This window comes from Antrostomus carolinensis, unplaced genomic scaffold (genome assembly GCF_000700745.2).
Source record: "Antrostomus carolinensis isolate BGI_N321 unplaced genomic scaffold, ASM70074v2 scaffold19908, whole genome shotgun sequence".
Taxonomy (NCBI): Eukaryota; Metazoa; Chordata; class Aves; order Caprimulgiformes; family Caprimulgidae; genus Antrostomus; species Antrostomus carolinensis.
In genome coordinates this window covers 44,491-64,306 of record NW_010333944.1, presented here as the reverse complement: position 1 = coordinate 64,306, position 19,816 = coordinate 44,491, and the positions used below count along the sequence as shown (strand labels likewise).

The 19,816-nt window shown below is 41.9% G+C and overlaps 1 protein-coding gene across 1 annotated transcript in view; it reads left to right on the top strand.

Moving 5' to 3' along the window:
- The first annotated feature begins 11,488 nt into the window (after positions 1 to 11,488).
- The window catches only part of CDHR1 (cadherin related family member 1), a 47,053-nt gene continuing 38,725 nt past the window's right edge, over positions 11,489 to 19,816 (top strand). Inside the window, exons 1-2 of the mRNA XM_010174056.1 lie at positions 11,489 to 11,549; positions 12,336 to 12,431. Of these exons, the coding sequence (XP_010172358.1) occupies positions 11,489 to 11,549; positions 12,336 to 12,431 (157 nt within the window). The remainder of the gene's footprint in view (positions 11,550 to 12,335; positions 12,432 to 19,816) is intronic.

Here is a 19,816-nt window from a genome sequence, read left to right as displayed (position 1 = left end):
AAACTACATCCAGGATGTTAGTTCAAGAGCTGATTAGTCCCAGCTGGCAGAATGGCACAGATGCTTACAGGTGATGATTTAAACCTTATATAGGAGGCATTCAAGCCCAAGCATTTCAAAGTTCAGAGCACACAAAAATGCCTGTTCAATGGATGGTTGTGATTAACTGCCCACTAAGCACTTGTACAATCTCTTAACTGTATTAATGTGCACGTGCATTTGTGATAAGTGTTGTAGTGCAGTCAAAGCAACTAGTATATCCTGTCTAATAGGATCTCCAAGTCCAAAGCTAAACAGCAGCAGGGTTTCCCTCACTTCACAGGCAAGATGGCATTTAGGTCAGTGAAGAAGAGTGGTTTTCTGCTGGGTTCTGTGATGTTGTTTGGTCATCAGCACTGATCCCAGCTTCTAGGGGGAAAAAAAGACATGTATTCCAGAGGCACCATTCAGTTAGTGTGTAGCCAATACAGCTTGCCTGGTCTCTGAAAATCAAATCTCTGTAGCATGCTCTTAAAATCAGCTCCCAAAACTGAAGTGCACTCGAAAATGCTGTCTTTGCTAGGTGAGTTCTCAAGACAAAACGTCCTGTCTGCATTGTTGAAGAGCCCTGTGTCACGGTCAGTGCCAGCTGTGTGACATGTTCACTGAGCAATGCTAAAACCTATTTGCATCCCAGAACTTTCCCCAAAAGATCAATATGCCTGGAAAGAAAGATGTTTTCATACCAAAAAAGTGTAATGAAATCCATCTGTTTACAAATGCTATCAGAGAAACAGTGAGATGGTTCAAAACAAGATTCTGAATTAGATGAGATAATGCAGTAATGTCTGCAAGTCCCTCTTTAAAGTGTTCTTTTTGACTCACTGGCTTTCCAGTTGTTACCTTTTCATTACTTGGGAAACAATAAATGGCGGCAATTGTCACTGAGCTCTTATCTTGAAGTTATTTGAATGCACCAAGGTTAAACAATTCAGTGTTCTCCTTTGACTTAGCAGCAGTATTGGTATATATTTAACTTTCTTCTGCAAAAATCTTCAGGTAAGTGGTTGATGAAGAGAGGGATTAAAAAAAAAAAAAAAAAAAGTGAGCTGAAGTTATGTCTAGCAAAGGACTATATGCATAGTTGACCTTAACCTCAGAAGCTCCACCTTTGATGATCTTTGAAAGGAACTCCCTAGATTTCCACCAATTTAAGTCAAAACTCAACAGTTTTGAAAACAGATCCTTAAGTATGAGAAGTGAAGTCAACCTGCTCTTCATAATTTCGGTCTAAAATGTACTTGGCACCTTTTCCTGTCTATTGAACAAAACTTCCTCTCTACTTTCTTCCCCAACTTTCTTTCCATGCTTTCTTCTATTCTTAGACATGATTTTACAGTTTTTGATGCAAAGTCTTCCTCATTGGCTGTTCTCACTGACTAGAAAAGTAATCTTTTGTCTCTTGGTGTGATGATGCCCCACCCATTCTTTGCCTATGTGGGATCCTATCTCAGAGAAATTCTTCTACTGTCTGAATTTCCTCAAGATTTTCTGCTTGTACTGAACTATTTTAATTTGACTCCATGAATTTCTGACCATGGCACTGACTGGAATGCACATTGTTAAAAAGACATGGTATAAAGTGGTGCTGCATTGCATTTGTTGTTCCCAGACATCATTTTTCTACCAAGGACAGTTTCACTTACAGGATTTGAGCATCTCTGTTTTAAGGCTCCATATAATAATCTTAAAATCACAGTACAAGTAGGCATTTTTCTGTCATTTAATTTCTATTTCAGCCTTCACTGCAATAACTTTGGATCATATAATCTCAGTTACTAGATGTGGAAGTTTGTTCCCAGATATTTTATTCATACCGCAAATTAACATCCGTTGTGGAGATTCTTGCTATATTGTTTCATTGGTTTATTTTGTTGACAGATTGCTGTTACAAGAATTCAAATAAGCACAGTACTTTGAAAGTGTGAGAGGAGACAGTAAGAGTACAGTGCTCGTAGGTAGGACTAGTAGGCATGAAGAGCCAACCTCTGGGCTCTAGCCAGATTAGACTACTTGTTTTGCTAACCAGCATATGTACAGGACTATTGACTGTAGAAGTACAGGGAAACTGGAAAGTATATGCGGGAATAGAGAGATAGTCCCATGTGTTTTTGAGGTGAGGTAATGTAAATTACCTCAAAGCTGAGTATTCAGGCTCCTTGTTATAGATAGAAAGTTTGTTGAAATATACCTTGCTTTCTAGGTTAAGGACAAGCACCACTTTGGTGTAAGGCTGCCTGGATACTTAGATTTCCTCTTTTTACAGCAGTCGAAGGCAAAGGCTAAGGTATGCCCCAGCCAGCTGGATCTCCCAGATCCTAATGGGGTAAGTACCTGTACTGAACAGCTGAGTTTGGTTATACATGGCAGTGAAAGGAGCGTGTTTGATTTTCATATGTCCCCTGGTTCAACAAGTCATATTACTGCCTTGTAAGCAGGGCATCTATAGTGATGTCCATGGCATGCATGCCAGCCAGAAGATTTATGGGGAGAACACAAGCATTTCCTTGCTCTGCCTTGACAAGCCTTATTATTTTTCTCAGGCACACCAAGTAAATTGTAAACTCTTGATTCATTTGTTATTCACACCCCAACTCTGAGTTATATGTGCAATTTTTACAGGCAAAACAATGAACAATACTAGTTCTTCCATAAATAACTTGGACTGTTTTTCTGCTGCTAAATGGCATTCTTCACACAGTTCTGTGTCACACTCCATGACACCGCATCCATCAGAGATCACGCTGCCAAAGTGAATGTAGGCTATCTAAATATACCTAGATATTCTAGGGACTGTTTGTTCGTTTTCTATCCCTGTCAAAACAAAATGAGGAGAGGGATATGTAGCTTCCAAAGACGCGAGGTTACTGAATTGTAAATGGATTTTGCAGTGGTCTTTAAAAACCTCTAAGCTAGTAAAATGGTTTCGCAAGAACTTTAATTATTTAACAGCTGTGGCAAATGTTCTCCTTTCCCCAGTTACCTGCAGTGCCTTTTTTGCAAACACTATAAAACACTTTGTCAGACTACAACCAGTAGGAGCTGTATCTGAGATGAAGCATTGGGAGAGTTACTTCTTTTTTCCAGGAATTTCCCACACCTTCCTTGCTGCCATCCAGAGTGAATGACAATAACTCATGATAAATCATGCAGGCAAGTGCTCTGAGATTTTTGGTTTGCAGACTAGCATTTTTTTTCTGAGGGGATAAAAGCACTGTATCTTTATCTATCTGGAAAGACAACAACAAAAAAAAAACCCAAAAAAACCAAAACACTGCCATTTGTTGTGAAGCACGTTGACATCTGTTTGAAAGTTACTGTGGAAATGCTAAAATTACTAGATGTTTGGTGTCTGGTCTCCCTCTGTTTTCCTCCCATTGTCATTTTTTAGTTCCTTTGGAGATAAGGACATCACGACTGCGAGTTCCTCATGACAGCATTGTACAAAACTGTAGCATGGCATTAAATATATTGTGGTATGCGAAATAACAGGGCTGTCTGACCACACAGAATGGTGTTACTCAGTTTTTAAGACCACTTTGTCCTAAGGAGCCCTGGGTACTTCCAGTTCCTAGACCATTACCTTAACATGTTTGCTCTGCTACCTTGGTAACTTTTATTGGTTCCTGATGCAGTACAGTGAGTCATTTCTCACAGTTTGTGCCTAGAGAAATGCTATCAGAAGTCCAGTAAACTGGGGCCCACAGAGAATGAAAATTGGTTTTGTTTAGGTATAGGTGTGGAGTTTGGCATTTAAAATACTACCCCAGCAAGGAAAGATTCTGGTCTGACTCAACTGTATCAGGCTTAGGGACAGGAAAATCTGGCATTATTTTATGCCTTATGACATACTGACTATACATAACTTGGTCTCTATGCATGCTTAAACAATAAAGTGATAAACAGTAAAGTATTTCCTCTTTCAAGGTTGGTCTTGTAACCTCACAACAACACTTTACTAGAAGTTACTGGAACAAGACTTCTGACTTCCTTCTAGCTTTTCATGGCAGTGAATACAGGTAAACATTTTTTACTGCAGGTAGACTTGCAGTTTTGGTTCATTTTTTTGAAAAGCTCTCACCTTCAGATTTGGTCATGATTACAAAGTGCATTTTCATAGCTATGAGATTGTGTATTGATATGGCTGTGTACCTGCTCTCTTAGAAAACCTTGCTATCTATTTGGAAAATAGGAGAAGTGTCTTGCTATATTTATTACTTTGCAGGTCAAGTGTATATGTGATACAAGAAAATGACCTGAAAGAAATTTAAAACCTAACATGAGCATTTTACATATACCTAGAGATGTGAGTACATATCCCATGTTCAGCAATGGGACCACTCCAAAACATTTGGGGGCAGAAGAATTTTATGATTATTCAGGGGCATATTTTCTTTCAGTTAATTTATTCAGTAACCCTTCATCAGTGTCTGACAGTATGAGGTTTTCTTGGCTTATGGAGGGCTGGGTATGGTGCTTATAAGAGAGCCATGGGTGTCTGGGCTGGGGGTGGTGTGCCTGCGGAAGGGAAGCTGGTGTGACACCTCCGCAGCTCCTCATGTGCCACTGCCCTCGCTGCCAGAGGTTTCTTGACCACAGGTGCATCCAGGCTGTGACAGTACTTCATCGGGGGGGCAACGGAGGAGGTGCTTTCCAAGAGAAAAAAGGTGCATCCCAAAAGATGACAGAGACTAGCTTTGCTCTGGATCAGATATGAGATCAGGCTGTGACGTTGTATGTGCAGAGTAAAATGTGTGATACAAACAGGAGACTGCAGAGCTGGGAGGTTTGTGGTCTTGATTTTTCTGGCTTTCCTGCTTATTCTCAATGAAGTTACCCCCTTCTCTCTTTCCTCCTCTGCTTCCATTGCAACAAAGAGCACACCCACTCCTCACAAACAGCTGGAGCAGGGGGTTCTGCCAGTAAGAGTTCATGGAAAATCCATGTTTGCATTCCCTCTGAAATTTTCAGTTTCTCTGTGGAATAATATTAAGCATGATATTTACATCAAAAAAATAGATCCAATCAGAATATGATTTTACTGCAATATGAGCATTTTCCAAAGAAAGAAAGTGAAAATGTTTAAGGTTAAAAACTGATTTTCATATTAGAAAAACTAGTGATGAATGGAAATTTTTTACTAATCCTAATAATTAAGATACTTTGTCAAAGCCCAAGACAAAAGTTGCTAATTTTAATGTGTGAGTCTTAATTTATAAGCTCTCCAGTTTATTTACAGGCACAAGGAAGCAAAAGTAGATCACATACAGTCTAGAAGTGTATGCAATTCTTTAAAACTACAACTAAACCAAACCAAAAAATATTACCTTCTTGAGAAGCAACCAAGTACCAGAAAACCTAGTTCTTGAAAAGAAATTAACCCTTCTGATTACATGGCTTTTCCCAAGATTTTCTGCATCAAGGAGGAAGATAGTGTGCTACATCTTGCCTGAAGAAACTGAAGTTTGTGTGCAAGCTTTAATTACTTGTTTGCTCAAACTTCGTCCCAGAATTTCAAAAGCAGCCAGCAATGTTGAGTGCTTCCTTTCTTGTTATCCAATGTAGGACACTCTAAGGAGGTTGAAGTTGGCATAATACTTGTGGTGAGATGATTGTAGTCACCTCTCTAATTCTTGGTTTTCCTTTCCATGAATATGGAATGTTTTTCTTCTCCTATTTTGTGGGAAGTATCTTCCTGAATCAGTTGAGTTATCACTTTTTATCACTTTTCTTCATGGTATGTGTTTTATCAGAGTAGATATAAGGAAGAAATTTTTTACAAGGGTGGTGAACACCAGTACAGGTTGCCCAGAGAGGTGGTAGATGCTCCATCTCTGGAAACTTTCAAGGTCAGGTTTCTCAGGGTGCTGAGCAACCTGATCTAGTTGAAGGTGTCCCGGCTCACTGCAGAGGGGTTGGACTAGATGACCTTTAAAGGACCCTTCCAACTCAAACCATTCTGTGATTCTGTCATTCTCCTGTCTATTGCTGAGGTTTAGCATAGCTGCTCACTGGAGCTGCAATACAAAAAAGACTGTGTAGACAGCTGAGTTACAACTCATGTTCTTTAAACTCCTCCAACCAAACAGTAGAGTATTGCTTTCAGCTTTCTATTACTGAACTAAGAGGGGTTTATGAATTTGGCCGAGACCAGTAACAATCACATCAATATATTTTGATGACTTTAATATGTATTTAATGATCTTGAGCTGATTATTTATAAACTGCCTGTGGTAGAGATGGAAACTGAACTTAGACCCCCATGATTCAGAACTTTAACAATGAGATTGTTTTTCCTTTTGGATGTAAAAGTGTTAAACTAATTCAATTAATTAAAAGAGAGTAACACAGTGAGGAGAAACAGGTATTTATTGGCTTGCATTCGAATCTTGCAGGACTATTAAAAATTCCAGGTAATTTTGACAAATTTGTATATCCCAAGTGATGGGAGTGGGCTGTGGAGAGATGCATAAACTCTGATATAGGAAGTGGCATATAGGAGGATCAGAGTTTGATTGTGGCCAAGGGCTCGAGCATGTGTCTCTGATTAGATTTAACTGCTAAAAACATGAGATACTCTCTTCTGCTGTTCCTCCTGTGCAATGCTACAGTGACTCTGCTTCCCTCTTACAGCTAGTAACTGCAAACATGAGATAGTGACAGACAGTGAGGGGGTTTTTAGGCCCTTCTCTCCTGCTATCAGGCTGGCTCAGGTTCCTGCAGATCCCCCAGAACTTCCTATAGTTTTTCTCAGCAGCCAGACAGAAGCTGTGGTGCTGTGCTGGAAAAATACAAAGCTTGTGTAAAATTCTTTACCACCAACACTAGTCAACTGAAATGGTCATCAACAGTTGTTCCTGGATTTTCACCATTGTTTGTACTGGGTAATAATGGAAGTGGTGGAGAGTGTATAAATCATCTTTCAGTTCTTTGAGGGGACATTTTGAGGGGAAGGAATTATGTGGTTTGGACAGGCAAGAGTGTTTTGCTTTGTTTGTGGCAGGAACTGTATGTTTAACTTTGTCTCAACACTCTGCTTATACTGACTCAGCTCTGCTGAAAAAAAGAGCACTATGACCCCTTCATGTGATTTAGAGAGGAAAGGCCAGAGTGTAATTTGGACTCTTTCTGCACGTGCTGAGGTTTATGTAAAGTGTGCAGTACTTTTTTTGTACAATTTACATATGCACACAAATGCACACACAAAAAATGATGAAAATTCCTCTCCAAGATAGTGCTTAATGTCATATGCACACAGAATTGGGGGATGAGCACAGGAAAAAGAGTAGCTTGAGCTGTTATTATATGAATGCGAACTACTTATCAGTACTGTCCAGAGTCTAGAACAGAGGGGTTTTTAACTCAGATAGAAGCAGGCATAAAATCTGAAGACTGTACATAGTTAATATAAAGCAAAGCAGGATAGTGGGTGATAATTTAATCCCTGTTATTTCTTTAATTTTACTTTTCTCTCTATTTTTAAATTGCAAATGTGTGTAAGTATCCAAAAACCAATTAAAATGCAACTCATGAATGCCTCGCATTTATATGCCAAACAGGCATTTCCCAGGTAGTCAGCTCTAATGTGATTGCCCTGAGGTTGGAAGTGCCACCCACAATGTGGAAAGAGTAATTTATCTCTGTGCCTGCTCAGTCTTGGTGCTCTCTGCTCAGACTGCTGGCATGGGTGGCAGTGGTGCCAGCTGGGACACTAGTGACTGAATGGCTGAGGAGGAGAGTGGCTTTGGTGGGCACCTGGCATCCAGCCAGGGTCAACCCTCCACAGCCTGAGATTTACATATTCAGAGATGTGAGGGGAAAAAAAAAAAAAAAAAAAAAAAAAAAAAAAAAAAAGAGAGAGCAGCTTTCAGTCCTGGTGGAACCACGTTTCTTGGTGGCCATATTTGGTTAAGGAAGACTACTAGTCTTAGGCTTAAATTGGGGTTTAGGGCTAAGAAAAGTAAACATGTTGAGGCCCAGGTTTTTCCAAGATTCTCAAAGGCTCAGAGAGATAAGAGGGCAAAACCTGGCAGGGGCTTGTGTGTGGTTAGTTTTGTGTCTGACCCCTGTGCCCTGGAAGGTTCTGGTTTCAGTTTGGGGTATGGGTTTGTGCTGTGGGAAGAAAAGCCTCAGGGCATCCTAGGGGGCTTCACAATGCACAAAACAGCAGTTACAACCAAGCCGCACCAGTATACCCAAGCTGTGGTCAGAAGGGGTGAAGTCTGCAAAAACAGTCATTGCATTATTGTATCATACTTCAACATTTAAACTTTTATTTCATAAAAATTCAGATTGTCTAACAAACTCTAGTAGATATTGCTAATCAGTGACCCAAACCCAAAATTTTTGTTCTGAAAATATTGGCTCTTTCTAGATTTGTTTTCATACTGAACAGTAAACAAACAGAATACCCTGGGAAACAAATTGGTTCAGATCAGATGGGTGTATTTCACTCTTCTATGTTTCTTGCTACTTGAGGCGCTAAAAATATATGAAATAGAAAGTTTCTTCTACATAGAGAGAGGGATTCTTCTGTTCCCAAAAGTGTTGGAACAGAATATATTGCTCTCCTGAAACCCCCACCTGCCTCTTTTCTTCCCAAGGAGAAAATTCATCAAACTCAGCCTGGCTCCCTGAGTTGTATTAGCTTTGTTCAAATAATATTTTCTGAAGGAAAAAAAATACTGTCAGTGTTGCTGTGTTAGGTACGTATCTGAGTATATTAGTTGGTTTTGAAATTCTAAGGGGATTAAGAGCTCTAACTCATTGAAATTCAGGAGGAGTGACACATTTTGCTTCCATGGAGATCCAGGCCCTAGAGATTTACATCCCCAGAGGATGCTACCAGGGGAACAGACAGCTATTAGCTTTGACAAGAGCTTTCCATCACATTTTTTAGGAAAATACTCTGCAGAAAAAAAGTGTGTTGTTAGTTCTGGATTGAGGAGGCAGGTGAGAAGGACATTTAGGTGCTGCTTATGTTTCTTTTTGTGCACCATGCAGATGGGTTTCTGTGATTTTATTAGTGGTTTAAGTAGTGGCATGGTTAAATCTGTAACAGGGATTACATTTATATCCATCTTCTATGTGTATATCCTCAACCACACAATTTTCAGCTTTCGATCCTCATATCGTTAATTTAAATGCACTAAAAATACATTTGTGTTTCTTCGTTGCCTGCTGCAGGTTCCCCTGAGCTTTACAGTCTACTGCTGAAGTTACATGTTGGTTTGACATGCAGTTTTGCAAACACTGCTCTACAAAAATAGTCGTATGGAGTCACACCAAAGGTCTGATCTTGTAGGAGATGGTTAGAAAAGGTCAAGATGACGAAGAGTCTTCCACCACTTAACTTTCAAGTTTCTGGCTGGTGGTAATTTAGTGCCTTACTGAGCCAGGGTTTGTGCATGTATCATCACATTTGCTAGTCACCAATGAACCTAATCTTCATTAATTTGTCTAATCCATTTTGGAGCCTTTATAGGCTTTTGCTCTCTGTACCATTCTCTGGCAAGTTCCACTACAGATGGTGTGTTTTATTAATATGGTCCAAGAAGAGTTTTACTTCTACCCTTCCAAGAGCCTTACAGTTGATTTGTTCTGCAGGCAGAGGTGTCCCCCCAGCAGCACCATAGGTCCAGGCAAATCTGAAGGTGCAGAAATGCCCTGTCTGCAGCGCAGCAGCATCACAGCACTGTGTCTCCAGCGCAGACTTCTCTCCCGTGGCCTCCTCCATCGTTCGTTCGCCCTGCAGTTTCAGGAACTGGTGGGTAAGGTGCGCTATCAATATGCAGCAGGATCTAACTGCCAGCTCCCTCTATTGGAAAAAATACACAGAAACTGTGCAGCCTGTCCCTCCCTGTGTGCGTGGTGGGAGCGAGCCAGGGAGCACTGCCCACCTTTAGCTCTGTGGGCTGCAGGCAGGTGCTGGGAAGGGAGCCTCTGTCCGTAGGGTTATGTCTGAGGAACACCTATCTCCTCTCTGCTGAAGTCTTAGCAAATAATGAATTAGGGAGCCCCAACTCTCCACTATTGTCCAGTCTGAAGCTGCTTCCTGGCTCCACAGTTGGTTTCTGTGTCTCGGGCCTGTCCTGGAGGAGCAGCAGTTGCCTTCCCGCAGGACACACAGCATCCCAGCAGGTTACCGGGACCATGGGCTCAGCATGGCCAAGAGGCACTGCTGTAGCAGGAACAGCCTCCAGCCGTGAGAAGTCCCCGAGGGACTGGCAGCACCATCAGGTCCTCCAGCAGAGAGCTCTGCAGCAGCAGCAGTAGCTGTGCCAGGGACCTGCAAGCTGCCCCCATCTCACCAGCACCCAGGCCACATGCAGTCAACCAGCACCAGCATCGAGGGTCTCCGCCAGGAAGAAAGTGTAGCTCTTGTCATATTTTAAAGCTTTGCAGTGGAGAACTCTATGGCTATTAACTTCTTAGACATTTCTTTCACGAAGGCTGTTAATTAAAACCCAGAAAACTCCATTAACACATCCTTATAGGGCAAGTGTTTTGCCTCAGGTCACGTTTAAACAGCCGAGGCACTATGTAAACGTCTCCTGGATTGGAAACTAAGTGTCACTGCTGATGAAGTTGCTTTTAAGCAGCCAAAAGCTTTGTCTGAGAACAACTTCCCAGATTGGTGGGGTTTTAACCCTATAATTTTTTTGATTATACATATTTTAAATTAGTACAAATACCTTTTAAGTGCAGAAAACCAAAACAAGCAATGAAAAAAACCTAATCTGTTACCTTTTTCCATGTGTTTGTGGTTTAACACACTTATTAGTATATTGGTTAAAAATGACCTGCTAAATGTAAAGGATGTTTTCAGAAATTCATGTAGTTTAAGAATTAAATGATGAAGCCAGCTCATTAAAAGAACATTTTGACTTCTGCATTTTTAGTATGCAATTTTGTGTATTTTTTCTATGTGATTGTTTCCTTTAAAACTGTAACAGTCACATTTACTGTTTGTTGCTAAGGTTAAATTTTCTTCCTTTGTAGTTTCTCAAGACTACCAAAGCTAAGAGAAACCTCCTTTAGCTTTCAAAAATAGAAGTCTGGCTTAGAGAATTAAAGATAGAGTTCAGAAAGAAAACAACTTCCTACTGTACCTTCTCTCTGACTTGCAGTGTTTGGATAGCACAAATACAGTACTAACAGCAGAACCTTTGAGAGTTACACTGATTCCTCCAAATCTTGTCTCAGAAATGAGTCCCACAGCTCCCTGCAAGGTAATTGGTCTAATTAGGTGGTAGGAAGGAGCTTCTTTAAATTCCTCTGAAATTAAGACGTGTCATCCGCTTAACATCTTAGCATCTGTCACTGCCTCTTGCACATTTCTGCACTACATCAGTCTGAAGGACACTTTTCTGGACCTTTCAGAGAGAGAGAGGGGGAAAAAAAAACAAGCCCTTGAAACAGAGAAGAAATTGTCCCTTTCTTCAGTGGGATGAAGCGTGTAAGGCATTTCACCCCCTCCGTATTTCTCTGTCTGGTGCACATTTGCCTGGGTGAGTACAATAATCACTTCGTTAGGTAAAAATATAGGAGGATACAAGCATAACTTTAAAACCTGTAGTAATCCTTACTGATGTGGTAATGTTGTCCTGAAATATTTTCCTTGGCAACTCATCCCTGTGCAAATATTACCCTCTGTGTTTATATATTTGGAATTTTATTTCAAATGGGCTATTTTGAATCTCAAACAGTCAGTCAATAGAATGACAACTAATGTGTTGTTTCTTGTTTGTTTTTGTTTTGTTTTTTTTAACTTTGTTTGCTGTTGTCTGGCAGCAAGTAAGTAACTATTTAATTATGTCTAATTGCTCATGCAGTAGGCATAATTTTAAGACAGAATGTGCTTAGAATACTGGGTAAGGTACTGTGAATGTTTCAGATTTGTATGTGTAGAGTAGTGGAGAGGTGTACAGTCATTGCAAGATGAAAAGGTTAATTTTGCAATGACGCTGTCTGGAACTGATTGAGATTTTTTTTATTTGAGATTTTTGAGAGAGATCCTGCTATTTGATTTGTTTCTTTTGGATTTTTTTTTTATCCCTTACACTCTCTTTCTCTATTTGTTCCTGTGTGAATACTGACACAGTGGTGTGTAGAAGTAATTTTGTTAAAAATATCTGTACAGATATAGTTTTGAAAGTCCATTGCAACAACTGGGTATGTTACACACTCACAGTATTCCCAAAACAGCTCATGTTTACTGAGAGTCAGGTAACAAAGCCAAATAACTGCCACCTACAAAATGCTTTTCTTTGGCTTCTGTTTTGTTTTAATTGCAGTTCAGGCAAATTATGCCCCCTATTTCTTTGATAATGGAGCTAGAAGCACGAACGGGAACATGGCGCTTTTCAGCCTTTCGGAGGACACAGCTGTTGGTCAGTATTAAAATGAGTATGTTTAAATTGTGAAACTGGAGCTGCTTGCTCTTTTGATCCGAAACATATATTTTGTTGCAGATCGTTGTTTTATACTGTTATATACTCTTACATGTTTTTCTCATAAGCTTTCAATTGGCCTCATTTTAAAATTACATATTTAAATTGTAGCTGTCATTTAAAACATTAATTTTAGCTCCTTTTCTTGGCCCACCAATCTATTCATAGCATCAGAACACAGACCTTTGAGGTCAGAAATAAATTTATGGTGGTGAGGGACTTCTTACCAATTCTGTAAATGCTTATGAGAAGAATGCCTAGTTGCTAGTAATTTTATCAGCCTTGACAAAAAGAAGCTGTACATTGAAAAGTAACAGAAGTGTGATTTTCTTTAAACAGTTCTCACATTTTTCATGTTTGTGATGCAAAGGGTAGAAAATGTTTCTACTTTTAGAGAAAATTGCTTTGTTTAAATAACTCATGTTTTTTTTAAAAAGGTTCGGGTTTGGTTTGTTGAAAATTCAAAAATGTATACATTTTTCAGCTTTTAGTATTTTGAGGCAGGTCTGTTTAATGCTTCTTTTAACTGTAGTTGCATTAAGAAAAGTTGAATAAGAACTAAAAGGTAATTTATAACCAATACTTTCCATAAGGGAAGAATAATTTCCTAATATTTAAAAATTTTTATGTAAAATACATAACGGTGATAGACACCACCTTTTCTTCAAGCATTACACTGCTTGAAGTTTAAGATTTGCTCCTGTTTGTCTGTAGCTATTACAGGCTAAATCAGAAAAGTACTTAGCTATTGCAAGTTGAGTTATCAGCTGTCTCATGCATAGAGGAGAGAGATGGCTGTGTGGAACGGTGCACCCAAACCCCTCCCCTCTTAGGGCTTAGGCAGCTAGGGGAGGCGAGGGTGACACAAGGCACAGCTTCCTCTGGAAGTCCGATGGTGCTACCTTTGCGTTCCTAAACATGACCAGGGTCACTCACTGCTTTGGGAAGCAGTTGCTTGGGGTTTGCTCAAGGTCTCCATTTCTGGCCCAGAGGTGTTAATGCCAGCCAAGATCAACACCGGGCATGCCGGGGGGTGAGGAGAGGGTGTTTGGGAAGCAATGACTTCTCCTTTCCCTGCTCAACCAGGGAAGAGGAGGGGGAAAAGGCGGTACATAGTGTAGAAGTGACGCATCTAGCTGATGAACTTAAAAAAAGCTTGCTTATGATGCAGCAGGGATTGGCTGTAAGCTCAGTCAAGCTTAAGTGGAAACCTCAGCTGGAGGCTAACAGTAATATAGTGGCATTTGCAAAAGGCAGAAGCAGACCAGGGAGCTGTGATTTTTCCTGTATTTCTGGCTGGATTCACATGGAAACCACACTTGCTCAACCATGGCTATCCAGACAGCTCTGCTGCTTGCTAGGCTAAGATTAGCCAGTGGAATCACTTGTCTAATAGTGTAGATAAGGCTTGTAATGCCAGATAGCAATGAAATGGGACCCTGACCCAGTTTGTTTGGGGTGGTGTTTGCCAGCTTCACCACTCAAACCACAGGCAGTACAGCTCACTTGCTTGCCATCAAACTCCTGTCCCCTGGTGTGGTGCCAGCTCGTAGACATTTATAGAGCACCAGCCCCTTCCTGCCACTGCTGGCAGCCTCCTGGCACCTGCATGGTCATGGGGAACTAAAGATGGCACAGAGCTGCAACACAGTCAAAAATGTCCTTCCTGTCAGGACCACCATCTCTCAGATGACAGCCCTCCCTGCAGCAGCAAAGTACAGCAGTAATTTTCCAGCACTGGGACCCAGTGCATCTGCTCTGGGGCTCCAGGCAAAAAGGAGAGCGTGCATGCCTCGACAGCAAAACAGCAGTGTGAGGGATCAGAGCCCGTGTTAGTGTGCTTGTAAATAGCCTGAGTAAGAATAATGACAAATATGTGACGGGCTTTTGTGTGTGCTTTTGTAACATTAGCAACCAGACTAGGTACGTAGAGGTCCCTGGAGAGTTTATGCTTTGGTTCCAGCAGTGATAAAGCTCAAGCTGCTCCATCTTCAGTGCTGCTGTGCCTCATGCCTGCTGGCTTCATCCAGAATGTTTTTACATGTGTTTACATTGGCTGGCTTGTACTTCTAATTTGCTGTATAAATGTGCTTTAAAAGACAAGAGAGAAGCAGCTGCTGTCTTAGAGCTCCAAAGGTGCCACCAAATGCATTTCTCTGAGGTGAAATGTTAGGAGGTGTTGAGTTTAGGCTTTTTTGCAAAGGGCCTAGAGAAACCCTTAGGAAAGGGAAATAAGACCTTACTTTTGAGAAGTTCAAATTTTGCAGCTTTGCCAGACAGCTGCTGGTGCTTCTTTGGGCTAATTCCCAGAACACCTTGACTGAAAGCTGTGAGTACTGTAAGGTCCTCTCTGAAAGCATTTTGGGAAGTTCCCTTGGGACATGACTACTTCGGGTTTGCTTAGTGCAAACTGCTGCTGCTGCCCAAATCAGCACAGCCACTCCTCAGGGATGCTTTGGCCAGGAGGATCCCAGAGGAGGGCACAAATGACAACTAGCACTTCAGTGCTGCAGTGCTGGGTGTGCATTCAGCTTTGTGCAGGGCGAGGGGACCAGTGTTTGCATCAGACCACAGTCAGAGCTTCATGCCAGAGCTCAGTGAAGGTTCACACACTGCCTGTGCTAAATGGCTGCCTGGCTGGTCCTTTTCTGTGGTCCCAGTGATGGACCTCACACCACAGAGGAGGCTATTACTCTTCATCCCTCTGCCCCAATCTCCTCCAGAAGAAGGAGAAGGAATCTGGTCTCCCATGTCAGTGTGCAGTTCGAAGCATCCACACTCGAGCAATCATCTTTCAGTTTGAGCAGGATGATCAGTGATAAAACAGGGGAATTGAAACTTCCCTGTGTTGGAATGGCTTCACTCAGACTTAGGTACTGCAAAAATAGATAGGTTACCATTAGGTCTTCCCTGTGCTTAGATAAAATTTGGAATCATAAGCAGGATGCTTATAGTGGCAACAGCCAGTGTCTGATCTGAGCAATGCCATGGACAGAAGCTTTAATAAACCTCCAGGAATTTTACAGTCTTTGGCCCTGCTTAGATTACAAGCAGTTGGCAAAGTGGTGTATGTTAGTTTTGTTCCCTGGCATCTCTAGGCAAGGGACACACAACATTTTGGAGCATTGAAAGGAGACGATGGATTTTCTGTGTGACTATAGAAAGAGAAATTGCAGTGCTGCAGCTGCATGAATGCATCAAATCCAAGAAAATCACATTATCATTCTCACACCATCCTTAACATTGACCTTCTCTTCCCTTGTGCAATTTTGCTTACCCACAGATAGATGTGACCTACCAAGTTACATACATTGTGACAGTAAGTTATCATAAAAGCAGCAAATACTATTTCTGTGTGAAGAGTTGAAAGGATCTGCAGATTCTCAGATCCCATTCATTGTTGCAGAGCTTGAAACCCCTCAAGGTAAGAAGGGCCAGAACAGCATCCCCTTCCAGTGCCAGATTTAAGAAGAATGGGAAAAGTTACTAACTGAAATGGCAGTTGCAGTTTGTGTGGCTGTTTGTCAGGGCAGGTGGGTGATTAACTCTTTGCAAAGAGTTGCCTGTGTACATACAAAAGGTATGTGTGTTCCTAATCAAGCTCTTAAGGCATGTGTGGGATGCTATTTCAGGTTGTTTGTTTCACCTTACCTCATTAATCCCTGTAGTGGGGACAGAGCGGGACTGAGAACAGCTGCAGAGCAAGGGATTGAAGCATACTCAGAAAGCCTAAGTCCATTACTCTCTCAAAGCCCAAGCATCATTGGTGCTCTGGAGAACCTTGCACATCTCTCATTATTGTGGTTTTCCTTCCTGTTACTCCCCATGCCCCCAGGTATGTGCTCCTCTCCATTAAAAGCCAGTTTGCAGGGGCAGTTCTTTGATCAAAGCTACAGCTGCCAGCTACCCACCACTGGCTGACTGACCAGTTCAGATCCCTCCAACCTTCAAGCTTACCCTATTGTTCCTACATACTCCTGCTCTCATTTCTTCCCATCATTCACAGCTGGTTGTGGAGAGCCCTCTTGTTCCCCTCTGGTACCCATCATTCCTTCCCTTTTTCTATCACCCTGATCCAACTGATGCCCCCCAAACTGGTGAGAGTCCCCACTAATATGTTTCCTGGTCCTTCCTTCAGCACTCGGGGATCCCACCCTGTCACTCTGCCATCTCTCTGTATGTGTTTCTGTATTTCGTCTGTCACAGAAATAGTACCTAAACGTGCAGGGAATTTTTTCTGCCCACAATTTATTTCCAGCCTCCTTGTCACAAAAAATATCTGAGTGAAAGAAGTAACATGCTTCTTTTGAAAATGATAATTCCTTTCTGTCTAGAAAGGACACAGACATGGACAATTTAGCCCAAGCCGTGTCTTGAAATCTAGAGACCCACCAAGACCTCGCATTCAGATGGCTCCAGAAACACTAGATTTTTTGAAGGAGCAAAAATATTAAACTTTTTGCAGAAACTGAAATCTCCCCCCTAGGAAAGCTACAAGCTACCAGAACAAAACTGTTAAACACAGCCTGATGTCTGCATTACTGCAGCAGAGCTACCACTACACAAAATGGAGCCCCGCTTACAAAGCAGAGCGCTGTACAGAGACGCACTGAGGACTTGCAGCTTTTGCTTTTGATTTTACAGAAACTGCAGGTATGTCAGAAAATTGCCCCCAGATGGCTTCTCCTTGGAGTTGGTTGCTGTGGGTGCCACAGGGACACATTGTTGCTGTTCATGGGGTGGTGTTTTGGGACCCATGCTGAGCACTTGCCGCCGTACACCCCTCCTCACCACAGACACTTGCAGCTGCAGGGGCTGTTCTGGTTGCTGTTGTAGCAGCCATGGCTTTTGGGCTGCTGATCCTGGCCATGTCTCCGCTTTGCCAGTCAGAGCGGTGTGCAGGGAGGGAGCAGGAGTTACCTGGCCGTGCTTAGGAAGGAATGGTAGCTGGTAGAGAATGGGAAAGGAGCTGGTTTTGATATAGTCTTGGTGTGTGGTCCATGTCCTTCAGGAGCCTGAGCTCCCCTTTGCTTGGGGTGAGCTTGGAGTGTAAAACAGCCATCTGTAGATTTGGTTTAACTGTCCATCACCTTTCCTGGGGGGAAACAGGACATTGGCTGAGACAGTTGGAGAGCAGGCATGTAACCCTGGGAGAGCTGGTATTTGCTGTGACACTGGGAACAGAGGGGCCCTGTCCTGGGAGCATGGCCATGGACGTCCCTCTCAGCATCTTGTTAACAGATGTCAGCTGTGGCAAAGGACAGTGCAGGGGTTGTGGATGAGTCCAAAATGTGCTTGGCTTGTTTAACTTGGCAGGGAGGGGATTTGATTGCTGAGTGTTGCACAGCAGAGAGGGAGAGCATGTTTCCAGTCAGAGCGCAAAACTAGAGCACGTGGACAGAGGCTGGCCATGAATAAATTTAAGACAGAAATTAAGTAAAATGGAGCAATGGCATAATGGGACAGCCATTCAGGCTGAGTGGCAGGAGCAGTGAGCAAATGACTTTTAAGGTGGAATAGGAAAATGGAATGAAAGCCTGGCATGGCTCCTGGGAAGCAGCTATAGCAGGAAGTAGCATGCAGCTCCCCGGGACTTCCCTGTCCCAGCCTGCTGCACCATCCCCTAGGTACTGGAGCATCCATCCCTTCCAGACAGGACCCTTACATGGCATTTGCCATATCCCCAGGTAAAGACTCTTCTATTTTCTTATCTTTCTGACAGGGAGAGTCTGTTTACTTGGTACTTACTGATAAGATTTTAGCTGTTTTTTTCATTATTTCTTTTCAGTAAGTGGAGGCAGCACACAGAGAGGAGATTTTTAATTGGCATTAACACTGTGCTGAGAAGTGTTCCCAGGGTGTTAATGATACGGAGCATATTGTGCAGTGAAATTACAATTCAGACAAAATTAGGAATTATAATGAGCTAGAAATTTTGATCAACAATCCAATTTAAAAGGCATACAAATGTCCTGCATTATGAAAAATGAAGAAGTATCAGCTTTAGCTAGGAAGCAAACAGTCCAGTGTAAAGATCAATTATGTCCTTCATTACTTGCTCAGAAACCTCAGCAATCTCAGTCTGTACTAATATCAAGTTTCATCTCACATTTAGCAGCAAGAAAATTCCTCTTTTCCTTATAAGAAATTTCCTCCCCTTCCTAGAAAAGGTAGGGGAGGAAAGTGCAAGATCAGAAAGACAAGCCCAGGTTCAAATGTATTCACCTAAACTTTCACAGTCTATTCTTCTCTAGCATATGCTCTGCAGTCCCCGAGGAAAGGTTTGCAGTTCGTGTACTACCAGTGTTGGTAGTTTGGGGCAGCTCCAGTCACAGCACTAGACTACGTGCCTGATTGTTGCACACAGGCTCTGAGACCCCACACATGGGTTATGGTGTCCATCCTGTCTCTTCACTGCACAGGCAGCACTGCTTGGCAGCTGCTGCAGACATCTACATGAGCTAGAAACAGGCAGGACAGCCAGTGGTATATAAAGTGAAAGGGACAGGAAAAGGTAAGAAGGGAAAAAAAGCAGCTAATGAATAAAGACTTCTAATGACTGAAAAAGGCTGAAAAGCACTGTGTTGATAATAATGTCAGTGAAGTGCTGACAATTGACATCTGAATTCTCCATTCGGCCCCCAGCTCTGATATTAAGACAAAGCTTTTGAAAAACAAGAATAAATGCAGTCAGTGCTGGTGCTGCAGAACCTTCCACAGTCTTGAACTTTCTGTCTTTTATGTAGACAGCTATATCAGGAGGCAGGTGTCCTTTCAGGACGCTGCCTTATATCAGCCCAAGTTTATTCCTCTCCTTGCATTTCTTTGTACTTACACAGTTCAGTTGTTGCAATCAAAGAAGCGTCTCATCATACCACTTATTTTCTTTGCCTAACAATTTTTTAGGGTCTCAGTTACAGATGTGTTATTTTCTTTTCTGTTTTGTGCAAAAAGTCCAAGGAAAATGTGGAAAATGTTTTGTAGTTTTATGAACCTGTTTTGCAAATCTTCACTATTTCTTGGCTGGCTGAACCAGCCTGTAACAGGGTCTGTTGTTTGTGCTTCTGTGGGCCCACTGGTTTTTGCAATGTGAACATTATTCTGTACAAAAATGCCCAAATATTGCCCTGGTAATTATCATAAGTTTACTCGTAAGTGAGCACTGATCTTATGTGTAATAATAGGCTCTTGCTATGAAGACAGCCATGTTTTCTAAGCATCACCTCTGATGCCTGGATGTTGCATGTCCAGTAAGCCCACCAACCTGTTTGCTTCACATTTGACATGCCAAGGAATAAGCAAATGAGGAGCAAAAGGTTGCATTG